The sequence below is a fragment of the Coregonus lavaretus genome (assembly GCF_964263955.1).
Source record: "Coregonus lavaretus genome assembly, chromosome: 22".
Taxonomy (NCBI): Eukaryota; Metazoa; Chordata; class Actinopteri; order Salmoniformes; family Salmonidae; genus Coregonus; species Coregonus lavaretus.
In genome coordinates, this window is record NC_140009.1 from 21,801,034 (window position 1) to 21,826,792 (window position 25,759).

The 25,759-nt window shown below is 43.0% G+C and overlaps 2 protein-coding genes across 6 annotated transcripts; both read right to left on the reverse strand.

Annotated features, from left to right (window-relative positions):
* Positions 1-677: 677 nt before the first annotated feature.
* LOC311150357 (E3 ubiquitin-protein ligase TRIM33-like) lies at positions 678-20,785 on the reverse strand (the record flags this gene model as incomplete). Of its 5 annotated transcripts, none has more annotated exons than XM_084187765.1 (21): positions 678-1,379; positions 1,585-1,635; positions 4,628-4,780; positions 5,153-5,227; positions 6,334-6,457; positions 6,669-7,087; positions 7,285-7,441; positions 9,225-9,288; positions 9,485-9,626; positions 10,721-10,930; positions 11,379-11,435; positions 11,875-12,060; positions 12,451-12,818; positions 13,327-13,444; positions 13,657-13,803; positions 14,226-14,340; positions 14,632-14,748; positions 14,971-15,103; positions 15,549-15,696; positions 16,061-16,179; positions 20,003-20,777. In XM_084187765.1, the coding sequence occupies 21 exons, from the start codon at positions 20,760-20,762 to the stop codon at positions 1,128-1,130; spliced, it is 3,915 nt and encodes a 1,304-aa protein (XP_084043891.1). In that variant the 3' UTR covers positions 678-1,127. The 5 variants fall into 5 exon arrangements, with proteins under 5 accessions (XP_084043891.1, XP_084043892.1, XP_084043894.1 ...); XM_084187766.1 differs by having other exon boundaries at positions 7,285-7,423; positions 20,003-20,762; XM_084187768.1 differs by lacking the exon at positions 11,379-11,435 and having other exon boundaries at positions 20,003-20,785.
* A 1,108-nt stretch (positions 20,786-21,893) lies between these two features.
* On the reverse strand, positions 21,894-24,688 carry LOC311150371 (pre-mRNA-splicing factor SPF27). Its single transcript, XM_084187808.1, has 7 exons — positions 24,294-24,688; positions 23,674-23,766; positions 23,433-23,503; positions 23,128-23,289; positions 22,834-22,884; positions 22,561-22,641; positions 21,894-22,470 (listed from the first exon to the last, which is right to left on the reverse strand). The coding sequence occupies exons 1-7, from the start codon at positions 24,384-24,386 to the stop codon at positions 22,344-22,346; spliced, it is 678 nt and encodes a 225-aa protein (XP_084043934.1). The 5' UTR covers positions 24,387-24,688; the 3' UTR covers positions 21,894-22,343.
* Between the last annotated feature and the right edge of the window lie 1,071 nt (positions 24,689-25,759).

Genomic DNA, 25,759 nt, shown 5'->3' on the forward strand with positions numbered 1-25,759 from the left:
GTGTTATTTAGTAAGGAGTTATTTATTTCCTAATAACATTATCCAATTTCGTAATAATGATATTTAAAACATCTCTGTAGTATATTGTACATCTGATGTTCGCTGCATCCACATTTCTGCCTGAAGCACGTGCTATTTTCCAGCTATTCTACGGGTTGCATACCACTAAAGGCTCCAGTGCAAATAATGCAGCTCAGCCTGTGCACCCATATGCTGATTTGACAAATGTCTACATGGCAGTTGGGGGCGGACCACAACCTGCTATATCTGGGATATTGGCCATCATTGGCAAAAGTGGGCATGCAAGTAATCCATACACCCTCCAGTAAATGGTGACAAACTCACAAAACTCAGTTTTGGACAAGACCGACTTCATTACCAAAATTATCCCATTTACTCTTTGTAGTAAAAGTTTGACTCATATCGATGCCACATAGAACTAACTTCTCTGGTTTTAAACGGCCTAAGGGGCAGTTTACCTTTAAAACGTATTTTCTTCTCAGAGCCTGAAATGAAGTCTTGTCTTGCAACATTGACATCAACACTATTTACAGGAAATATTTGACGAACATCTTTTATTTATTGATGAAAGATCAAACAAGTCACTGGTTTTTCCTCATTTGGGTCCTCTTATTTACAGCCGGTAAAATATTTTAACAAACACACAATACAAATACTTGGTAGGTAATTCATGTCAAACTTTATAGTACATCAAGATTAGGGGAAATGGGAGTTTCAGATACTTTATAAAGCATGTTTCACAATAGATTTACAAACATTATAAATGATAATAGAAAAAAATGACTCATTCATTTAACTACTGCAAACAAAATCATACTTTAAAATCTGTACAAGCACTTTCTTAAACATCCCTAAATTGCCACAGAAGAGGAAATGGAGGTGTCTTTTAAAATGTCCAGTTTGCCGGATACACAGATTGATTTAATTTCTATTTTACAATAACTCTTTAAAAGAGGAAAAGGATGAAATAAACCTGTACATTTGTACAATAGGTCCTGCATTTTACGTATGTGGCCTTAAAAGGGAAAAAAGCAAAAAACGTGAGATGAGGAAGACAATCCTTTCACTTCTCTTGACCTTTTCTTTTCCTCTTAACACAATGATTCTCACTTGATGTGCATCGGCTTTTCATCCGTTTTTAACCGCTTGCGTTTAGGCTGCACAAACTCATCCTCGGAGTCTTCTGTGAGATCCGCCTCCTCCCCCTCTCCAGCTGGGGCCTGGGGCTCCTCAGGTACCTCTGGTACCTCGGCCTCCTCTGGTACCTCGGGGAAACTCTCACCTGGGTAGAGCTCCAGCAGCCTCTCCTCAAAGTACAAACTCACAGATTTCCCTGCCTCCGCCACCTCTGAGTCCGCCTGCCGGGAGGGAGGGAGGGAGGAAAGGAAAGAGGGGGAGAGTATGAGGAAGGGGAGGGTGGGATGTGAGGGTACCATTGAACAGGAGGGATGAATGGGTAAGGAATGGGAGGGGAGAGGGAGGAGTACATTAGCGGGTTAACATTCCTAGTGGCAGGGTGGGCAGCCGAACCTTTCCCCTCCATGTGTATTAGAAACAGCTTACCTGCACATTACTCTGTTTCTCCTCATCATAAACCTGGATTATTCGAGACATCTAAAAAGGGGCGATAACAGTACAATAAAATACAAAAAAAGCAGAAGGGGGAGGGGGATTTCACAGTACAGACAGGTTATAGGTAACAACCATGTGTACTGTCACTACCCTAGGTCTTTGGGCCTAAGGAATATACACCCCTTAGTGAACTTGTGTCCAAATATGGTTTGTGTCATTGTCACCCTCCATATCCTCGTTTCACTTCCTGTATCACTTACTGAGGTTGCAGCTTACAGACATTGGGTAAATCTTGTCATTACATTTCCCAACTAGTCTAGTCTATGGTCAGTCTTTACCTGGCTGCTTCTGCCTGCTGAGAGAATTCTGAACAGCATCCATGGCATTGCCGTGGGTCCTGGCGTATTCCTGGGAGTGACAGCTTTCACTTCCTCTCCCTGCTAAATTGTTTAGCTTGATTTACTGTCCTTGACACTGACAGTTCATTCACTGATACCTAGTAAGTGTCCTTGGAAATCGTAACTTATGCATATGTAGCATATATGGCACATTGAGCTGGACCACTGACTATGTCAACTTCAACCAATAGGAAACCTTTTAACGTCACCACCACAACTAAGTTCCTCATTGATTTTCTCAATGTAAGGTATCATATTGTTCCCCTCTGTTCCATTTCAAATCAATGTTGAAAACCAACCACTTTGTAAATTACTTTCCCCCCTAAACACATCACTTGAAAACATGTTCGACACTATATCAAAGGTCCAATTCGGACATCGGCACATTTCGACTTCCAAAGCCAAAGACGAAGATCCCACACACATGGGACAACTCTTTTGCATTCGAAAGGTTAAAGTATTTGGGTTAGTATCAGATTGAAACTATTCATTATTACACTAAAGGAGTATTTAGCTTCTTTTTCTTTACACCAGCGTCTTAAAAAGATACCAGACCCCTTTTTTTACGATTTCACTTCTTTGAGAAACTTACCACCAACCAGCGATTCATTTCCTTATCCTCGTTGTGCAGTAAGGGGGCTCTGAAAAACATGAAGGCTCCAAAAACACCCAAATGAGTCATTTTAGAAACAGAAAAGCTATTAGTATAGTGATGCCGGTCTTTCCATGTCGTACACATGAAATTGTGGCAAATCCAAACTTTATCCACCACGTTATATTCCATTTTGTTGCGACTCGACCGCTACGTCCATTCTACAGGTAACTGCCAAAGTAAAGGAAACACTAAATGAGGGGTATAAAGTATATTGAAAGCAGGTGCTTCCACACAGGAAGTTCCAGACACTTGTAGAATCTATGCCAAGGCGTATTGAAGCTGTTCTGGTGGCTCAACACCCTATTAAGACAATGTTGGCGTTTCCTTTATTATGGCAGTTACCTATAGCAGCATGCTACACTGAGAATGGAACAGCTGGATAGGGGAAACGGCTCGAGTCGCACAAAATTGAATATAATGCTGTGGATAAAGTTCGGAATGACACAATTTCATGTGTACAACATCTAAAGACCTACACCAATATACTGAGAGCGTTTTCTGTTTCAAAAAGTACGCATGTGGGTGTTTTTGGAGCATTTGTTCATGTTTTTTCAGAGCCCCCGTACTGCATAATGAGGATGAGGAAATTAAAATCGCTGGTTGTCTGGACCCTTCTATAACATTTGGTTGTAAAGAAAAGCAACTTCTGCTTTAAGATCCAGGACTTGTGTGGAACAGTCAATGACAAACTAAACTGAATAAAAATATAAACGCAACATGTAAAGTGTTGGTCCCATGTTTCATGAGCAGAAAAAAACTAATCCCAGAAATTGTCCATATGCACAAAAAGCTTATTTCTCTCAAATTTTGTGCACAAATTTGTTTATATCCCTGTTAGTGCGCACTTCTCCTTTGCCAAGATAATCCATTCTGGGGTAGTATATCAAGAAGCTGATAAACAGCATGATCATTACACAGGTGTACCTTGTGCTGGGGACAAATAAAAGGCCACTTTAAAATGTGCAGTTTTGTCACACAACGCCAAAGATGTCTCAAGTTGAGGGAGCGTGCAATTGGCATGCTGACTGCAGAAATGTCCACCAGAGCGGTTGCCAGAGAATTAAACGTTCATTTCTCTACCATAAACTGCATCCAACGTCGTTTTAGAGAATTTGACAGTACGTCCAACATGCCTCACAACCCCAGACCACGTGTAACCACTCCAGCCCAGGACCTCCACATCCGGCTTCTTCACCTGTGGGATCGTCTGAGGGGGGGGGGGGGGGGGGGCTGAGGAGTATTTCTGTCTGTAATAAAGCCCTTATGTGGGGAAAAACTCATTTTGATTGGCTGGGCCTGGCTCCCCAGTGGGTGGGACTATGCCCTCCCAGGCCCACCCATGGCTGCACCCCTGCCCATGTGAAATCCATAGATTAGGGCCTAATGATTTTTTTTCAATTGACTGATTTCCTTATATGAAGTTTAACTCAGTAAAATCTTTGAAATTGCTGCGTTTATATTTTTGTTGATAGAAACAGTTAGCTATAATGAATACAGACAAAAAGGAACCTATTAGCTTTTTAAAAGGTCATCTCTACAAGAAATTTATTTAGAATGACAATCTCTGAACTAATATATTGTGGCAATAATGACAATTATAGTAAATATTTTATAGGTTTGCTTGTTTTGTTAACTCCTCAGTAAACAAATCAAGAAGTCTTATGATAGCAGACTACCCCACTACTTACAAAATAACTGACCAGAAAGACAGTGGCCATGAAAATATTCAGGTTAGAAAAACGGCAAATTAGTTTTGCAACACCACATTCACAACAAACAGTCTAGTGTGAGTACACAGTAACTGCATCCAGTCATCCAGTGTTAATCCCTGTGGGTGCACAAGTCCATGCCAAAGATCTCAACCTTCTGAATAGTGTATTCCCACTGTCAGCATACAGTATTAGTGTGCATGTGTTCTCCTGCATCCATTCAACTATAAGTCAGCCCCATCGCCTCATGCCTGGAAGTCATGCCCACTCACCTCGTTGTACTTGGCACAGTTGCTGAAGACCAGGCGCACATCCGAGACAAACTCCTTCGAGCTCTGGTAGTGCTGGACATGCTTCAACTGTAGCTTCTGTTTCACCAGGGTCAAGTCCATGGGCTTCTTGATGATCTTGTAGTAATTAGGGATCTGGTGAGAGGGGAACACTGTGATTTGAGAGCCATATTGGTTCATTAATTTAACATACAGAACATTATGGTTATAGCCACAATGATGAAGTAATGTGGTGCTGTGGGTATAGGGCAGAGTCAATAAACCAATCAATCAAATTTATTTATAAAGCCCTTTTTACATCAGCAGTTGACACAAAGTGCTTCTACAGAAACCCAGGCCAAGAACCCAAAGAAACCAATGGCAGAATCAAGAACACAGTGGCCAGGAAAAAGTCCCTAGAAGGAAGAAACCTAGAAGCTGTACTCAGTAGAGGTAAAGAGTACATGTGGCCATCAAGGTCAGATAGAATGCAGGTGGCATTGCCTTTTCCATGCTGGTGATACTTACAGAGGGAGGGACAGGCTCCTGGAACCCCTCACTGAGATCATGGCAGAAAACATACAGCAGGAGGCGCTCACACCTCTGCAGGGAGAGAAAGGGGTTGTGGTTATTCAGGAGAACATTACACAAGTCCTTATCATTCCTCAGCTAGGAGAGAGAAAAGCAGAGAGAGAGAGACTGAGGCATGTGTGTCCCACTGTCTGAACGCAGAAAATAAAAATGCCAGGAGTAGCACATCAGGCTTCTTGACCACAAACATACTAAATACAAGTTGTCTGGAACTCACATACTCCATTTAAAATTAAAATTTAAGTCATTTAGCAGAAGCTCTTATCCAGAGCGACTTACAGGAGCAATTAGGGTTAAGTGCACCGACATATTCTTCAACTAGTCGGCTCTGGGATTCTAACCAGCAACCTTTCAGTTACTGGCCAAACGCTCTTAACCACTATGCTACCTAAGAGAGCTGTACTGACTTGATTCACACTGATTCACTCCTCAAATGTGAGGGCATCTAAAGTAGGGCTCTACAACCCTGTTCCTGGAGAGCTACCTTCCTGTAGGTTTTTGCTCCAACCCCAGTTGTAACTAACCTGATTCAGCTTATCAAACAGCTAATTATTAGAATCAGGTGCGCTAAATTAAGGTTGGAGTGAAAACGCACAGGACGGTAGCGCTCCAGGAACAGGGTTTTAGTTGGTCAATGGAAATTCACTGATATACGTAGTGTGGAAATAATAATATGCCATTTAGCAGACGCTTTTATCCAAAGCGACTTACAGTCATGGGTGCATACATTTTTGTGTATGGGTGGTCCCGGGGATCGAACCCACTACCCTGGCGTTACAAGCGCCGTGCTCTACCAGCTGAGCTACAGAGGACCACATGCATTGAATTGGCAGTGGCAGTAGTAACTACTAATCCTATGGGAAACTCCTTTCAACTGTAAGCAGGGAAAGACATTCTAGGTGAGGGGTGTCAAACTCATTCAATGGAGGGCCTCGTGTCTGCTAGTTTTTCCTTTCAATTAAGACCTAGACAACCAGGTGAGGAGAGTTCCTTACTAATCAGTGACCTTAATTCATCAATCAAGTACAAGGGAGGAGCGAAAACCTGCACACACTCAGCCCTCAGTGGAAAGAGGTTGACGCGTGTTCTAGGTATTACAGGTGCATGGTTCCACTGACCCTCTGGTCCTCAGGACTCAGGCCCTGCTCACTGTTGTCCTTTTCGCCACGAGGTTCGTCGTCAGGCTGGTACTCCATCTCCGGGCTGGCCAGGCTCCGGCAGAACGTGCACATCCACTCTCCACTGAGAGGGGAAACACAGAAAGAAAATGTGAAGCAATAACCCAGATATATAGGCATAGATAGACATGGGAAAATTATAGCTGATGTGTAGCAAGATATCAGCATCCAATGTAAAAGGCTTTGAATGAATGGTGCTAGATGAATGAAATTCATTCTCATTCTGACATCTACTGTAGTCAACGCCAGCCTGTGTGCACACATCAGGGGCTCACCTCGGGGAGCACTTCAAGGTGGGGATGTGACAGGTGATGTGGAAGACTTTGGGGCAGCGGTCGCAGCAAAGCAGCTCTCCCCCGTTGTTGCACACGGCACACCAGTCCTCGTTGGGGTCGTCCTCCTTCCCTCCTGCCCCGCTCTGGTTGGTCCCCTGCGCAGTGCGTGGAGAGCGCAGGGCAGCGGATGCGGCTCCCTTGCCGTTGGTCAGCAGTGTGGCTGAGGCCACAGTGGATGTGATGCTGGTGGTGATAGGGGCGTTCGCAGGCCTGTTGGCCCCGCTGCAGGCCTCCTGGTCCTGGGGCTCAGTTTTGACGTACTCCCCCACCTTCTTGAGGACGTCCTGGACAGAGGAACCAGAAGCCACAGAGCCCAACATGGGGAGAGGGGGAGTATGGCTGCTCTCTGGACTACTCATCTGTGGGACAAACACACATGGAAAGAAAAACCTGAACCCTTTCAAGTGGGTTAAGTACATTGAGAATTCTGGTTTAGCGTCAAGAAGTGAGGCCGAAAACCTCTGGTGTTCAACAGACAACAGATACCTGCTAGATATAGATCTTGGTCTAGACAAGCTAAAAGGAGCTGAAAGAGCTGGGCAGTTAGGTGTGTTACCATGCACGCGCTCCTCCCTCCATCCTTCCCTCGTTCCGTTTTGACGTTGGAGGTTCCCGAGAAACCACACTCCTTCTCGGCTCCGGGCTCCTGCTTGACTTTGACCTGCTGTTCCATTGGGGCGCTTGCTGGCCCTGGCCTACCCGCAGAGCCACAGCTTGTCACACACACAGACACAGTCAATACCTCCCTTACACAGTTATACATACAGTACCAGTCATAAGTTTGGACATACCTACTCATTCAAGGGTTTTTCTTTATTTTGACTATTTTCTACATTGTAGAATAATAGTGAAGACATCAAAACTATGAAATAACACATATGGAATCATGTAGTAACCAAAAAAGTTTTAAACATTTTGCCTTAATGAGAGCTTTGCACACTCTTGGCATTCTCTCAACCAGCTTCATGAGGTAGTCACCTTGGATGCATTTCAATTAACAGGTGTGCCTTCATAAAAGTTAATTTGTGGAATTTATTTCCTTCTTAATGCGTTTGAGCCAATCAGTTGTGTTGTGACAAGGTAGGGGGGTATACAGAAGATAGCCCTATTTGGTAAAAGACCAAGTCCATATTATGGCAAGAGCAGCTCAAATAAGCAAAGAGAAACGACAGTCCATCGTTACTTTAAGACATGAAGGTCAGTCAATACGGAACATTTCAAGAACTTTGAAACTTTGTTCAAGTGCAATCGCAAAAACCATCAAGCACTATAATGAAACAGGCTCTCATGAGGACCGCCACAGGAATGGAAGACCCAGAGTTAGCTCTGCTGCAGAGGATAAGTTCATTATTGTTACCAACTTCAGAAATTGCAGCCCAAATAAATGCATCAGAGTTCAAACAGACACATTTCAACATCAACTGTTCAGAGGAGACTGTGTGAATCAGGCCTTCATGGTCGAATTGCTGCAAAGAAACCACTACTAAAGGACACCAGTAAGAATAAGAGACTTGCTTGGGCCAAGAAACACGAGCAATGGACATTAGACCGGTGGAAATGTGTCCTTTGGTCTGGAGTCCAAATTTGCGATTTTTGGTTCCAACCGCTGTGTGTTTGTGAGACGCGGTGTGGGTGAACGGATGATCTCCGCATGTGTATTTCCCACCGTAAAGCATGGAGGAGGTGGTGTTATGGTGTGGGGGTGCTTTGCTGTTGACAGTGTGATTTATTTAAAATTCAAGGCACTTAACCAGCATGGCTCCCACAGCATTCTGCAGCGATACACCATCCCATCTGGTTTGGGCTTAGTGGGACTATCATTTGTTTTTCAACAGGACAATGACCCAACACACCTCCAGGCTTTGTAAGGGCTATTTTACCAAGAAGGAGAGTGACGAGTGCTGCATCAGATGACCTGGCCTCCACAATCCCCCGACCTTAACCCAATTGAGATGGTTTGGGATGCGTCGGACCGCAGAGTGAAGGAAAAGCAGCCAACAAGTGCTCAGCATATGCGGGACCTCCTTCAACACTGTTGGAAAAGCATTCCAGGTAAAGCTGGTTGAGAGAATGCCAAGAGTGTGCAAAGCCGTAATCAAGGCAAAGGGTGGCTATTTGAAGAATCTCAAATATAAAATAGATGTTGATTTGTTTAACACTTTTTTGGTTACTACATGATTCCATATGTGTTATTTCATCGTTTTGATGTCTTCACTACTAATTTACAATGTAAAGAATTTTAAAAAATAAAGGAAAACCCTTGAATGAGTAGTTGTGTCCAAACTTTTGACTGCTAGTGTATATTTATGTATGCCAGTGAGATTCATTGTTCAGCTTACTCAATGGTTCCGTATATGCAATGCTACCTTCTGCGCATCCTATGGATGTTTCACAGTTTTATGTAATAGTGTCATTTTCTCATCATTGTCTCAAAGTACTGTGAGAGTCCTGGTGTTTGAGCAGAGGTCTAGTGCTTGGCCTGTGTGTCGTCATTACCTGCCCCTGCTTCCTGTGCTGGACGTACTGGATGGCCGCACAGGCGTGTGGGAGTTTGATAAGCCTGCGGGTGGGAGACAGACAGAGAGCAAGGATGAGGCAGTAATATAGAAGTCATGTAAGACAAACAATTTTCTTCTTTAAAACGTGATAGCCATGACAGTGATTTGAGAAAAGGATTTTAAAATCATAGATTGGATTGAAGCTGTGTGTGTGAAGAAAGTGTTTGTGCTCGTTGTAGTAGAGTCGTCCTCCAGTACCTGAGGAGCCAGGGGAGTGTGTGGAGGGTCCGTGGGAGAGGTTCATGTTCCCGGGGGGCCCCAGGCCCAGCTGAGGGTATGTGCTGGCTAAGATGTAGCGACTCAGGAGGGCGTCCAGGCTGCTGGAGCCCGCGTCTTCCAGCTAATGGTGCCACAAAGCATCCAGCCACAGGAAAATAACACTGAATTAGTGGTCATTTTCAGTTCACCTTGTGAACATTTCTGATGAAGTATCACCATGTCCATGTATGAGCACCACATTTGATTTGATCTAAATTGAGCCAGGTTCCGTTCCGCTTCCTACCCCCTTCCCCTAGCTCCTTCAATGAGCACAGATAGGTATTAAGCAATATGGCAGAAACTATACTATACAAAAATATAAACGCAACACTTAGTGTTTCATGAGCAGAAATAAAAAGATCCCACAAATATTTTAACATCCCTGTTAGTGAGCATTTCTCCTTTGCCAAGATAATCCAGCCACCTGAAAGGTGTGGGATATCAAGAAGCTGATTAAACAGCATGATCCTTACACAGGTGCATCTTGTGCTGGGGACAATAAAAGGCCACTAAAATGTGCAGTTTTGTCACACAACAATGCCACAGATGTCTCAAGTTTTGAGGGAGCGTGGAATTGGCATGCTGACTGCAGGAATGTCCACTAGAGCTGTTGCCAGATAATTTACTTAATTTCTCTACCATAAACCGCCTCCAACATCGTTTTAGAGAATTTGGCAGTATGTCCACCTGGCCTCACAACCACGTGTAACCACGCCAGCCCAGGACCTCCACATCCAGCTTCTTCACCTGCGGAATCGTCTGAGACCAGCCAACCGGACAGCTGATGAAACTGAGGAGTATTTCTGTCTGTAATAAAAACCTTTTGTGGGGAAAAAACGAATTGATTGGCTGGGCCCTGCTCCCCAGTGGGTGGGCCCACTCATGGCTGCGCCCCTGCCCAGTCATGTGAAATCCATAGATTAGGGCCTAATGAATTTATTTCAATTGACTGATTTCCTTATATGAACTGTAACTCAGTAAAATCATTGAAATTGTTGCGTTTATATTTTGCTCAGTATACATTAAATATTCATCATATTACTCATACTTATCCAATCCCCTCAGATCTACAAAAAGCAAAGGGGTGGGGGCCAGGAGAAAGGATGAGAATGGAAGCAGGCATGGTGAGATTTGGAGGTGCGTGACATGTGCCTGGTCCCTGAGGGCTGTGTGCACCTGAATGGGGGGGATGTTTGGTAGGCATGGCAGGTTCTCTGGGTTGGTGACGGAGGGGATGAGGTCGATGGCGCCCACTATGGGGCTGGCGGGGCCACGGTGGGCATGGGCGCTGGCCATGCTGGCACTGGTGGGACTGGTGGGGTTGGCAGCGCTCACGTTGTGGAGAGATGCCACCGGGAAGGGTCCAGCATGACCTGGGTTTGAATGCTACAGGGACAGAGAAGGAGGTAAAAAACTGGAGATTTGCAACAGCATTGAATATTTATTGTTGTTTAATTCTACCAGGTCTACAACGTGCTGAAAGGTCATTTTTGGAAGCATAATCACGAATCATGCCCATGCAACAAGACTACTAGGACTGTGATGATACCAATATCACAATATTCTTTCCATGGCAAAAACACAAAGCAGACTATTTGGTCCTTTAAAAACCTGCTGTATGTAAAATTGTGTGCTATTGCTTGGACAATAAATAAATGTGACTCTGGACGACGACATAATGATGTTTGCTTCCAACATTAGGGCTGTTTTCCTTAAGACGTTCAATCCGCTTTGTGTTTTGTTTCCTTGCCACGATACTAACGAGTATTGCGATACTGATATCGTCACAGCCCTAACAACTACCATTTACGTATAAGTAGAAAAAGTGCCAAACCCCAGTGAGATGTAACAAACGAAACCTGTGGTCGCTCAGCTCAGAATCTACAGTCATCTAAACACAAAAAGGTACCCATACATACAGTGAAAATCCTACTACAAAATGGTGACAGTTGCACCAATCAGTAATACCGGTTTATGCATAAAACATATTACATTTGAGTCATTTAGCAGGCGCTCTTATCCAAAGCGACTTACAGGAGCAATTAGGGTTAAGTGCCTTGCTCAAAGGCACATCAACCGATTTTTCACCTAGTTGGCTCAGGGATTCAAACCTGCGACCTTTCGGTTACTGGCCCAATGCTCTTAACCACTAACCTGCCGTCCTATTGTTTATATGTGATTGTTCTTGTTATTATTTTATGGATATGATCTTTGGATGCGTTGACTGATCAATTTCCCTTTTGGGGAGTAATAATGTATCTATACCTCAACTCAATTCAATTTTAAAAAATGATCCCTTCAGGGACATAATGCGAGTGGTGTAGTCTGACCTGTCTCTGCAGCTGAGGCTGCATCATGGGGGAGTACTGCTGGCCGTTGGGCATGCGTGGCTGGGCACTGGGGCTGGGCATGCGGCCCTGTCCCGGGGGCAGGCGCAGGTGGTGGGGGGGGTACATGTGGGGCCCGCCGTTCATGGGGCCCCTCTGCTGGGCCTGCATACTGATGAGGCGCGGGGGCTAGGGAGAGACACAGCAGAGGACAGACAGTTATACTTTTACCCCAAAATACAACTGTCATTAGCAAAATCATTAGAGCAACACATAATATTCAGTACTATTATAGGTCCACTATGTTATGACTGCAGAAATATTTTCTGTAAGGCACTATTGATTAGTGATGTATTGGTTTTTTTTTTTTTATGTGGGGGGTAAATGCTGATCACAGTTTGGGTTGAGTAAATTAACACTCCCTATATTTTCAATGCATTTTTCCGCAATAGGTGGGTAAATGCTTGTGAAAAATAAAAAAAGGTGTGTAAACTGCGTTTTCCCTCCACTATACCACTGCTATCGATGGGAACAATGGTACCCTAAAAACATCAAGACATTCAGTCCTCCTCAGTCTACCTGCTGCTGTACCATCTGAGGTACAGCCTGCCTGGGGTGCTGCTGGGTCATTTGGGAGGCAATGCGCATCTGTTCCTGGATCCTCTGTTGGTGCTGTTGTTGGTGCTGCTGCTGTTGTTGGTGCTGCTGCTGGTGCTGCTGCTGCTGTTGGTGCTGCTGCTGCTGCTGCTGCTGCTGTTGGTGCTGCTGCTGCTGTTGTTTCTGCTGGGCGAAGGCTTGCTGCTGCATGTGCTGCTGCCGGAGCTGGGCCAGGTTGATCTGCCCCGGGCTTTTGCCGTGGCCCGGGTGGCCGTGGCCCGGGGAGATGGGCCCCACCATAATGTTGGGAGGGTGCTGAGCCTGGGGCATCTTCTCGATCACCAGGTTCCCTACAGTGGGAGGGTGAGAGAGGAGAGGCTAAAGTAAGTGACTGAGTATGTAAAAATAATAATAATAATAATAAGCCATTTAGCAGACGCTTTTATCCAAAGCGACTTATAGTCATGCGTGCATACATTTTTTTTTTTGTGTATGGGTGGTCCCGGGGATCGAACCCACTACCTTGGCGTTACAAGCGCCGTGCTCTACCAGCTGAGCTGTTAGTAGTCTATACCAGTCCCCTAGACATTGCCGTGTCAAATAATCTGCTGTCCTACCATGATGCAAAGGATACAAGCGTAAAAAGAAAAAGGCACAGACATTTAATCCTCGTAGTCCAAACTGTGCAACTATGCCAAACAGTCTGCCAATCTTGTGGTCACCATTGGGAAGCACTATCATCAGTGTGCAGGTAGGGCACATCTCCCGCTTTATGCAATGCTTTATACTGTACCATCAGTGGCCAGAAACAGATGTCCTTGCATACTTCCCTGCATGTAGAGTAGTAAATCCGCTCACCTAGGTTGACCACGTTTTTGGCCCAGAATGTGGGGTCACAGAAGAAGCGAACAGCTCCGTTAGCCTGAGGCACTGGTTCCAGTCCAGCCTTCAGGACCTTGCGCAGCTGGTAGATGATCTGCACAGACACATATTAAGATATTGGGATGTTATTGGTTTGCAGATACTTTAGACACTATAGTTTATAGAGAGGATCGATTTAGGATAGGGCAACCCTTATAGCTTCTGCATATTATAGTGCACTCTTTGGCCTTTCTGTGTGGAGAATAGATTGTGTGTGTGAGCCTTTCCCTGAGTGTGTTTTTGTGTATGTTTATTTGTTCTCCGTACCAGCCTCTTGCTGTAAAGCAGGGCGGTGCTGCTGCCGCTGTTAATGGCAGAGTGGGTGAAGTTGAGCACGTGGAGGATCTGCCTGGCCAGGTTGGCGATGTCTGTCTGCTGGGACAACAGCTTCATGCTCCTCTCCTTAGTCACACACTGGAGGACCAAGGGACAAACCGTAGGGAGAAACGTTACCAACAGGCATCCATCCGCCTATGTAATTAGGGTAAAGCCTAACCCTTTTTATTCAATTAAAACAGTATTCAAGTAATGTCACAGAAACAATTTCACATCATCTGGCAATGTAAGAGCCAAATTAAGTTCAGTGATTCTTTAGTATTCATGTTTCTCAATATATAGGCCTAGACAAAACACTGAGGGCCGGTTTCCCGAAACCTAGTCTTGGATTAAAAATCTCCATTGAAAGTGTGTTTTAGTCCAGGACTAGGCATAATCTGTCTCTAGGAAAACGGGCCTGAGAGCATAAATGATTTTAACTCAAGTAATTTGGGGAATTCTAAAGGCTTTGAGGGACAAGTTCAAATGCATTCCTTGCATAGGTTCCATGATGGCCTTACCTCAAGCTGCTGCAGTAAATACTTGCCCTTCTTGTTGATTTCGTTGATAAGAGTGAACACGGCTATCTTGATGTCATGTTCCACCTTCTTATGGGTATCAGTAACTTCCTTTATCCTGGATGGAAACGGGGACACACCCAGAGACACTCAAACTAGAGACACACTAGTAAACAACAAAAGAGCACTTTACTTCTCAACCCATAAACAAGCCCTTATGAAATCACTGTAGGGTGGTGAAGTGGCCCCTAGACGCTGATCTTGGGTCAGTTTAGCATTTCCCCCACTAATGGTTAAGATTTGATTTGGGAAGATGATTCTAGATCTATACCTGGGGGAAAGTTCCCCCTGCAGCTATGACGTCTCCAAACAAGCAACGTTCACAGTAGAGATGGGAATGCTGCTGTACCTGCTTGTCACCTGAGAGTGAGAGTAGTGAACGTAGGTCTTTTTCTCCTGCAGTTTGACCATGTGCGTCTCGATGATGCCTTTCTGGTTCTGGAAGGCCTCCTCCAGAAACTGGTACCTGAGAGAAGAGAAACTCTGTTCAGCAAAGAACACCAAGGCTTAGATCACTGGACTAGATTGCTGCTTTTCTCTTTGTGCTCGATCCTCACTGGATGTGTGTGAATGTAACACAAAACCAAACGTATTACCATCCACCACCACTACCGACCAAAATTCACTACAGATTTTGATTTCCTATTCTAAAGATCATGTGTTGTCTATGCACTACTGCATGTCCTACCTGTGCTCCTTGTGCTCCAGCAGTTGGCAGTCCCGGCAAGTGAGTGTGTCACAGGTTTCACAGAAGAGTTTCAGGGGCTCCTGTTTGTGGATGGGACAGAACACAGGCCTCTGTTCCGACACACCTACAGACTCTACAGAGACAAGAGAAAAACAAAGGAAAGAGAGTATGAAATAGAGAGAGAGAAATGACAAAAGAATACAACTTTTTAAATTTGTTTTTAAGAGTGAAAGAAAGTGTGAGAGAAAGAATCAAAGAAAGAGAAATACATTAATGAATAAAGTATAGAGTACTGCATGTCAGCTATACTGAGAATGAGCCGGGCCAATCTACTACTACTACTGGAGCACTCAGACTGATTATGCAGCATGGTTGTCACAGCAACAGCCAATCAGCTGTGAAGTTAGGAGGCCTGGGGAAACTACACCATGCTAAGGGTCACCAAATGCCTACACCAGAGCCTTCTACTTGCAAATAGAAACCTCTGGCCTACACGTCCAACTTGGCTATGTCAAATTGTCACTTGATATTCTAGGGTACCCATCACATATTGTGTTTAGGTTTGTAGGACAGTTTACCCTCAGAGACGTCCTCTTTCTTGCGGATTTTGTGGTCCTTGGTGATTTTGACCCTCTGGTGAGCCTCGATGCAGGTTTTGCACAACCACTCTCCACATTCTGCACAGAACCCAATGGTATCTGCGTTGTCCTCACAACTGGTGCACATCTGAATGAGACAAAACACACAACCCCACTTAGACACCTACTTAGGCTACGAACAGCTGATAAAGGGGGAGTTTGTATTACGGGCGGCAGGTAGCTTAGTGGGTAAGAGCGTTGTGCCAGTAACCGAAAGGTCGCTGGTTCTAATCCCCGAGCCGACTAGGTGAAAAATCTGTCGATGTGCCCTTGAGCAAGGCACTTAACCCTAATTGCTCCTGTAAGTCGCTCTGGATAAGAGCGTCTGCTAAATGACAAAAAAATTAAAAATTAAAAAAAATAAAAAATAAAAAATAAAAATAAAATTTAAAATTACATTAACCATCCACTTGAATGTAACTGAATTGAATAAGAGTTAAATTGTGGTATACCTGTGCAGATTTTTCATCTGAAGTCTTGCAGGCCTCGGTGGTGTCCTTGACAAAGTAGTTGTCAATGATGTCACTCTGTTTGCAGTCTTGACAACAAACTATGCACCGCATGACATTCACTAGAGTAGACAGAGGAAAGACACAAGATAGAAGCACTGGTTAGGCCTAAGGGGTTAAATTGACAAAGAAAACATTATTTGAAATCAGCAAAAAAAACGTTTATTTTCTTGCTAATAGTTCGCATACAGATACTACAGAGGTCAGAGGCTATTCAAAAGGCCTGTGTAGAAAAGAGACGAATGCAAATCATCAAGTTGGTTCAACTCATTTTAAACTTTTGGCAACTTGTCACTACCACAAAAAAATGTGGTGGGATGAAGATTAGTTTTATAAAGTTTGATTGCATCTACAATCTGAAGACTGATTTCTGGGTAGCTTTGTTTAAAAAACATCAGCCATGTCAGTTGTTCACAGTTTACAAATCGTTGGTACTTAAACGTATTAATAATAAAGATGCTACAACTGAATTAGTAAGTACCATAATAGCGGACTATGAAATTCATTTTAGGGCCTAAGTAGGTGGGTGCTACACATTGGTGGTGGATGAGGCAGTTCCCCTTTGAGGGTTGGGAATATAAATTCATTATATAAATCCATTCAATTATCATATTCAGATTCACCCCAATATTTCCAATTATTTTCAAGATTTCTGAATAATGACAGATTGATATGCTCATATGAGACACGCAAATGTGAGCTGTATGAAAAGTGGGCAATGATATGTTGAAAATACATAACCCTTCAGCTTAATGTTGAATATATAATCCTTAACTGCAAGCTAAATGTTGAATACATAATCCTTAACTGCTCCACCCCCAAACTTAACTCCTCTCAACTCCCTTAAACCCATTAATTAAATTTCTGTGTACATTACTGGATGCAGCACAAACCAGCTCAATCCGGTTTGAGCCAGTCTATACCAGCTCATGCTGCACACAGCCGGTTTGTGTAAGCCCCAACTGCAATGGGCTGTGAGTGATTGGCTGTGAGTGCAGCTGAAAGGGTTTAGGAGACCACACCACCAAGACTGATCTGCCACTGCAGCTGTGACACTTTGAACTGAGGCAAATCAGGGCGCATGCAAACACATGCATGCAGTGCACTGCACACAAACTGTATCGAAATACAATTTCACATTTTTCAAAATCATGGTCTGTTATTGTTACATTATACCATTTATATGACCTAATAGGCAGAATTTCATGCATGAATGTTTGAAAATAACATAGAAAATCAGACTAGGGGAAAACTAAGAAGACGGCCAACTTATTAAATATACAGTCTAATTTTGTTGCACCTGTCATGCCTGACCTTTTGAATAGCCTACATGTGTATGACGCTGACAATCTTGTACTATTAGTCCACATGTTTGTTTAATGGTTAGGCTGTACAGCTACATATCTACATGGAATCTAAAAACAGATGCCACATTCAGACAATCGCCTTGAGGGCAAGGCAAATAAACCAAAATATAACGTTGTATGATTGGCCTAATACTTAATTTAGGCCTATGATTTTCTTAGCATTTCAGTCTTTGTAAATAAACAATGTGTAGCTTCAAAATATGTTTAAAACCATGATATCGATCTCATGGACTGCAAGTCCTTGCATTAATAGTTCAAATGTGAGTGTTTACATTTCCCCAAATCAATCCATCAGCAGTAGATAGTCTATACCAAACCATCAGCTGTAGGTAGTCTATACCAAACCATCAGCTGTAGGTAGTCTATACCAAACCATCAGCTGTAGGTGGTCTATACCAAACCATCAGCTGTAGGTAGTCTATACCAAACCAAGTGGCAATTTTATTTTTTGTAGACTTGGTGCTCTTATTTAGGAGTTTGTATTTATGTTTTACATCGAATTCATCGAAACTTAGCCATGTTGGTAAGACAAAGTGGGTCATAACAGAAAAAAAGAACAACCCTTCGGTAGTTTTGACCACAATGGCCAAATTGCCATAGGCATTGAATATAAATTGGCTAGGTGCAGCCTGGTCCCAGATCTGTTTCTGCCTTTTCTGCTCGTCAGCACTCATTGCCTTCTGAAAAAAGCAATTATGACACATCAGCCTACACCTAGTCTGGTCCTCCTATATCTGTTTGTGCGTATTGCAGCCAACCCCTATGGTCATTGTCAATGCCAAAAGTTTGGCACATCAATGACCATAGGGGGTTTGCTGCAATACGCACAAACAGATCTAGGAGGACCAGACTAGGTGTAGGCCGATGTGTCATAATGGCATTTGAGTGCAATGAGTGCTGGCAAGCAGAAAGGGCAGTGTTCCTGGGCATTATCAAATGTATCGTAATGGTTGGGGGTCAGACATGTTCACCCCATGGCCTTACCACATGGTCTGTCTACATGACCACCACTCCACCCCACCACTAGAAGGTCACAACTATAATGGGAAACATTGTACCTTGATTTAATGCCAGAAATAATGCTGGAATTGTGTGTTCTTGGTTGCCCATTATCTAGACCTAAGCTTTAATAACTTACCCATAAAATGTCTGTAAATGAGTTTTGAATGTCAGTAGTTAGCCTAGGGTTAATGTATCAAGATCTGGTTTACTAGAATTTAGCATTGATAGAGTAAAAGTAAATAGTAATCCAAAATATTGCATAGGGAGAAATAGGCATGGACTAATCATTACAGCAAACTGCAAAAAGTTGACTTCTTTGGACATTACTGTGTAGGTGAATTGAATCGGAACTGGGAAAAGCATCAAAATGACAAATAAGTATAGCTGGAAAGCAGATAATTTATTCTCAGCAGAAACCAAGAGCACCATGTTTCATCTGTCATTTGATTTGTCAATGGCATTATAGGCATATGTATGATAAATATAAAATAATTAGGTGGGTGCTTGTATTTGTCCTATTTCACACATGTACACGCATGTGTGACATGGAAATGTGTATTTTTGCATATCCCAACTCCCCTTGATTAGGGTTAAATGCCTTGCTCACGGGCACAGACAGATTTTTAACTTTGTTGGTTCCACGATTCAAACCAGCTACCTTTCCGTTACTGGCCCAACACTTAAACCTCGAGGCTACCTACACCTATTATGTTGTAGTTGACATGTCATGCAACGATCATGTTGTGTGGATGGACAAACTTCCCACGGATGGTGAAACTGAATTTTGGGTCCTAGGCCAAGGCTCTTTACAGATAAGAGAAACTGAGAATAATTATATTCTGTATCTAGCTGTGGGGCACATGTGACATTCAATATGAATCCTCTTCTGGCATAAACTAACCATACAACTCTATGCACATTTACTTGAAGAGCAGTGCAGATGCAAAGTTAAGTAATGTTAACAGAATGATGGCACAAACAGCACAAACCATCATTCTGTTACCAAATGTTGCATATGCACTCTTCAAGTAAAATGTGTTTTTGTAACATTTTCAGAGGAAATTGTTAAGTAGGCCTTGTGCATAGAGTTGTATGAATTATTTAACTTTACAATCATTGGTTTTTGTTTGACATACATTTTAAAGTGACAAATCTGAGTCTCGGTGTTACCATGGAATTGCCCATAACTGGCCTATCAGGCCCAGGGGCTGTTGACTATTCAGTATGCTATGTTGTATTACCACAACTAGATTATGGCCAATGTGATTGTAAGAAGAGTCACAGTGCGAGTAATATATAGCTACTATCTATCTCCATATGACGGCTAGTAATTAGTGAAAACCAATATTATCCTGAAACTTGCCATCAAGTCGACTTAGCATGTCATTATGCTTGCTGACCATTTGGCAGCTGCATGGTACTCAACGTTTATACACAATTGCTGGTACTTGGTGCCTACACCACTGTAGCTAGCAATTGTGCATTCCATGCCCACTTGAAAGTAGGCTACACTCACCTATGTGGGTGTCTGGCTGTCCGTTCGGCCCGGGCACCTGTACGGTAACTTGTCGCTCTGGCTGGGGGATACATTTCAAGCAAAATGAGTGAAGACACGGTAAGAGTTTAGGTTCACAGTCACGGGTCTGGAGACTTTGTTTACACACAGCGCACGTATCCATGAGGTTTATTGGGGTGACGGGGTTGGCTGGTGGGGACATATCGGTTGTGAGTGCTGGTGAGGTTCCAGCAGTGTCCCCAGCAGCCGAGGACTCGGTTGTCCCCCCATTGGTGTTCCCAACTGGGCTGCTGCTCGTACTGACTTCTCCCCCTGCGCCCGCGCTGTTGCTGCTAGCGTCCCCTCCTCCGCTAATGTTAGCGGGTGTAGGCACCTGGGAAATATTCTCATGGGATTGTGAATCCTCTCCTTCTTTCGAATTTGGCTCTGTGACAATCACCGCATTCACATTTTTCAATTCGGTTGTCGCCCCATTGGTGTTCCAAACTGGGCTAACGTTACTGCTAATGCTGCCTTCTTCCCCTGTGCCCGCGCTGTTGCTGCTAGCGTCCCCTCCTCCGCTAACGACGTCGTTAGCGGGTTTAGGCATCTGGGAAACATTCTCCTGGGATTGTGAATCCTCTCCTTCTTTCAAATTTGTCTCTATGGCAATCAGCGTATTCACATCTTTCAATTCGGGGTCTCCGCTATCCTCTCCCTGAGGTTCTGAATCTAATTTGGAAGAACTCTCCATATCCTCTTCGCCTTTGTTGTCCGCCATCTTCCTTCCTCTTTGAACCGCAACCGGCTGGACGTCCTACGTACAGAGTAAAAAAACGTGTTGCCTACGTCATCACGTAATTTACGGTCTTAATCTTTGACCATGTTCGTCAATAACAGAGTATAAACGTTCCAAAATAATTCGTAGGACACAAAAATGATATGATCATGTTTGGATAATATCAAAGTAATGCTTTACATTTCCAAAACATTTGAAAGATTAAAATAAAAAATCTAATCTCACACACAAGAATTGTAGCATTTGCTTAGTTTAGTCATGCAAAAAAAATATTAGGCCTGACTCATTGTCATATGACAGCAGGGAATTCTGCAATAGAGTACCACAGTATGAGTCGTAATACCCATAAAACTTAGCAGTCACAGGGAAATGGTTCCAATAATTTTTCCACCATTCATTTTCCCATAGGGGATTTTAGAAACACTTAACATAAGGGCTGTGTTTCATGTAGGCTTACCCTGGCATGACGTTTTGATAACCGTGTAAACCTCTCTAGGACAAGTTGACTTTTATCAATATATTCGCCTGTATTTACCCCCCCAAAATGAAACACTAATTAGCTGCTAATGTGGCGATCATAAAGAACTACAAATGCCATGATAATCTGGACAAGACTGCTGAATCAAGGCAGAGGTAAGAATCTCTGGATTAACTAAATTGAGTAATGAATAAATTGGCTACATTTCTTTAAATGGACAATTCTATGAACTGTCTTGTGCAAGTTTTAAATTTACACAACACCTGTTAGCAAAGGTGTCAGCTACCGATGACGAGCAGGAGCTTGCTGGGATTTGTAGTTTTGCATGTCTACTTTGATGCTAATTAGCATTTTAGAATCTGAGTGTAAATAGAGCCAAATGTATTGATAAAAGTCACCTTGTCCGAGAGAGATTTACATGGTTATTAAAGGTGGAAAAACGATTGGAACCAATTCCGTTTGACCGCTAGGTTTTATGGGTATCATGACACCTCCACTGTGGGGCTCTATCGCTTCTGATTTAACGTAATATTTAATATTCACTGACAGGCTTTTTACAGGCAAGAACCAGGGCCCATCTGTTCGTAGTACTGTTGGCAGTAGGCCCATAACCAATCCATGAACAAACACGCATGTCTCCACACGTCATTTTATTATAAGTGTAAAAAAAACAATTACATGTACGAAAACTTTTTGTATCACAATTTCTTCATAACATGCTAGCATGTTTTTGTGCACAGGTACTTGTCTATATGGGAAGAAATTTGTATTTGGTAGACAGCATCATTAGTTATGCTTAACTCTACCTCATTTTAGAACTACTTAAATTGACAAGCATTTAAAAATACACCAGAGTTTAGAGTTCACCTCTGAAGTGATCTCGAGATACAATGAAAATGCTCTTTACACGGCCAATGGTTTTTCAATGGTCACTGTCTGAGACTAATGTAAAGAAACTGTGGAGCCAAGGCAAATAGGTTCTTCTGAAAGTTTGGAGTGACAGTCCTGTTCTTTTCATGTTGGTTCTCAGCTGCAAGCTTAACATTTCCTCTTTTGTAGAAGGTGTCTTGCACAAGGCTCGAGTACTAGAAGTCCTGTCTAATATTTTCCTTGTTCTCGTCACCCTGCTGCTGTTTGAGCTGTCCAACTTCATTCTCCAACTGGACGATGGCACGTTCAATCTCATAGTTCTTACTTACGAGGGACACCCAACTGTTACAAGAGAGATAGCAAGGATTTAAAAATCATACCACATTTTTAAGAGAGAACAGTAATGAAAAATACAACATTTACAGAACTGACTTTGACTCCAGCTCTCTCAGCTTGGCCCCGCCTGCAAGCTGATCATTCTTCCGTTGCCAGTTCAAGTCCTGAATCTGCTTTCTGCATAAATGACATACACAACAGAAAAGGCTGTTAAAATATATTTATGCAGAAGCTTGTTGACATTATGCAGAAGCTTGTTGACATAGTTTGTCAGATTCTTTCCAAAACAACTACTAAACAAGCTAACCATGAGGAATGTGATACATGACTTGTAAATTGTAACGCAGTGTTTTCACACCATTCACTTACCTACATTTCTGTAGTTCCTTTTGAGCCAATTCAATCATAAAGGCCAAGTTACTGTAGAGTGGAGATAATGATAAATATTAAGGCAATGTCAAAAAGTTTCTGTGAACCTATACTTTACCCTTCAGGACAAGCATGTGTAAAACAAAAATACTGATCTTCTTTACTGTCCAATTAAATCACGAATTGAGCCCCATTTGTTAAGTCAAATCAGTTCAGTTGTCCTCCATGACTCTTTCCTGGACACTAAGATAAATTAAGAGCTCTACTGGGCACAGGCAGCAGCCACTGACTCACTCATTGTAGACCTTCCATGCGTTGGTGCCATAGTGTGCCATGAGTTCCAGGTTCTCAATGCGTACTGCCTGATGCTCCAGCTGAGCCATGGAGTTGTTCACACAGTCCTGCCATGCAGTGATGTCATTCTTCTGCCCTGATGATGGAGCTGGAAGCTCGTATCTGCACAGTTGAAAAATAAACAGATGGTTGTACACTAAGGACAACGAGGGTTTAAATGCATAACGTTAAAACTGAATGGGTGATTGAATGTTAGCAATATTTTTTAAACATTTGCTATGAGCAAAAGAGTGGACTGGGTTTACCTCTTCATGCTGAGAAGTTCCAGAGGCTGCCGGGCTGCTAGCCTCTCAAACTCGTTCCTCATGATTTCAGTCTGATGGGTGATATAAGCATTAGTATTTGCTTCACATAATGTCATTGTAGATTACACAGTTGACAGTGAGTCAGTCAAAAGCCATAATCATATAATGGCATGACATTATGTACATTTCATTTATGGCGTTTTTCTTTTATAGAATGCGGAACTGTGTAAGTGATACTTACTTCAAAGGTAGTGAAATCAGGTGTGGGCATATAACTGAGATAGTTCTTGGTGGGTCTGTATCTGCGAGTCTCCTCTTCTACCAAGGCTGCAGCCTGTGTATGGAAATGTCTACATATGAACAAGACAGCATAGTACTACAGTAACGTTAGACTAGCTAGATTTGTACCTCTTTGAGGGGTGACCTAGCTAGCTACTGTATGTTACTGTATGTTAGCCGATGATGGCGGTTGCCTGAGGCATGATTCCACGATGACCAGATTAGCAAGATAATGCTATTTTATTGACAGTAGCCTGGTAACGTTACTTGGCTTCCATGACTTGCTCATGACTGTCTGATAGGTCCTTGGGACGTCCAACTGACGTTACCCCATTTTCGTTGACATTTCAGTCACTTAGTAGACGCTCTTACGCTTCGATCACACCGACAGTGTTATGGTACACCAGCAGTACATTCATAATAAAATTGAAATGTAAAATGGTTAAGGTTAGTGTAGGGACGTCCCAAGGATCCCGAATTGCACTATGTCAGATACTTGCCTGTTAACTAACTGTAGCTAGACTAGCTAACGTTAGTTAGCAACTGATAGCTATGCCTATATGGTATGGCGCAGATACTAACCGCCTCTCTGACGCCAGCTGCATCATAACCCTGGTCAAAATACGGTAGGGCATCTACAAATACTTCACCAGCTACTGATGAAGTTCCAGCCATATTCAGTTTAGTTGTTTGTTTACTAGCTAGCACCGCTAACTAGCTAGTTGTCTGAGCAACAAAACAACGCGGTCGTCACTAGTTACCACAGCCACAAAGTCATAAACTCCGCCTATTTCTACAATTGATCTTATGTGATTTTAAACATATCCACTCTGCTAACATCAAACCCAACCTTAAATTATGATCAAAAAGCAAATGTTAGTTTTCGTGAATTTTTACGATGTAGCCCATTTGGACTTTGTGGCTGTGCTATCTAGTGGAATCCTAACAACGTGGCCGCTCCAAAGATTTTTATAACTAAAACCAAGATAGACTAAAGCCTGCCGTTTTCAATGGGAACAAATGAGTCATAATGGGCAGAACAAGTGAGATGGGCAGAGCCAAACACGAGCTAGCGGGATCCTATTTCTATCAAGCATCAGCATATTTCCGTTCGGGAACGCCACCTCTGAAGTGCGCGTGTGCAATAACGAAATTCGCCTTTGCACTCCTTTTAAACAACACGATTATTATTTTTTTTTGCAAAGGGTAAAGTCTACTAAACGTAGTCCACTCTGTTCATAACATATTCTAGTTTTGGGAACAGAAAACTGTATTGAGATAAAATGTTCCATTGATGAGAAAATGTGCAGAAATTCGGCCAAAATCAATCTCGTTCCATCTTCTCCCACTGCCGGCCTGTGGGCTTCCTCTCATTACCATATTTGGTAGTGAGTGGAAACGCAAAGCGGATGCATCACATTTATACATCCGGTGAAAGGTCTGTCTCATTGTTCTATCAATGGCCGCTCGCTCTTGCTGGCTGAAAATTGGCGTTTTATGGTGGCCGTTGGTTTTATAGCGCCCCCTACGCCCTGGGTGGTTCTTTACCTAAATTACTTTTTCATATGCAACATAGTTATATTATCTAATTTGCATCCTGAAGTTGGTGTTCATTATGTAATAGTTTATTTAGGTCAGCGTTTCCCGAACTCGGTCCTCGGGACCCAAGGGGTGCACGTTTTGGTTTTTGCCCTAACCCTACACTGCTGATTCAAATTATCAAAGCTTGATGATTATTTGAAATCAACTGTGTAGTACTAGGGCAAAAATCAAAACGTGCACCGAGTTTGGGAAACCTTGGTTCAGGTCCTTAAGACTAATTACCACAAAAATAGCATGCCATTAGGAAATAAAATATATTATATAACTCACCTGACCTGACACAGGGAGAACAAGACTGTTGTTGACAGTAGTGGAGTCATGAATGAACACCACACTCACATTTGGTATTTACATTTACATTTTAGTCATTTAGCAGACGCTCTTATCCAGAGCGACTTACAGTTAGTGAGTGCATACATTCTTTTTCATACTGGCCCCCCGTGGGA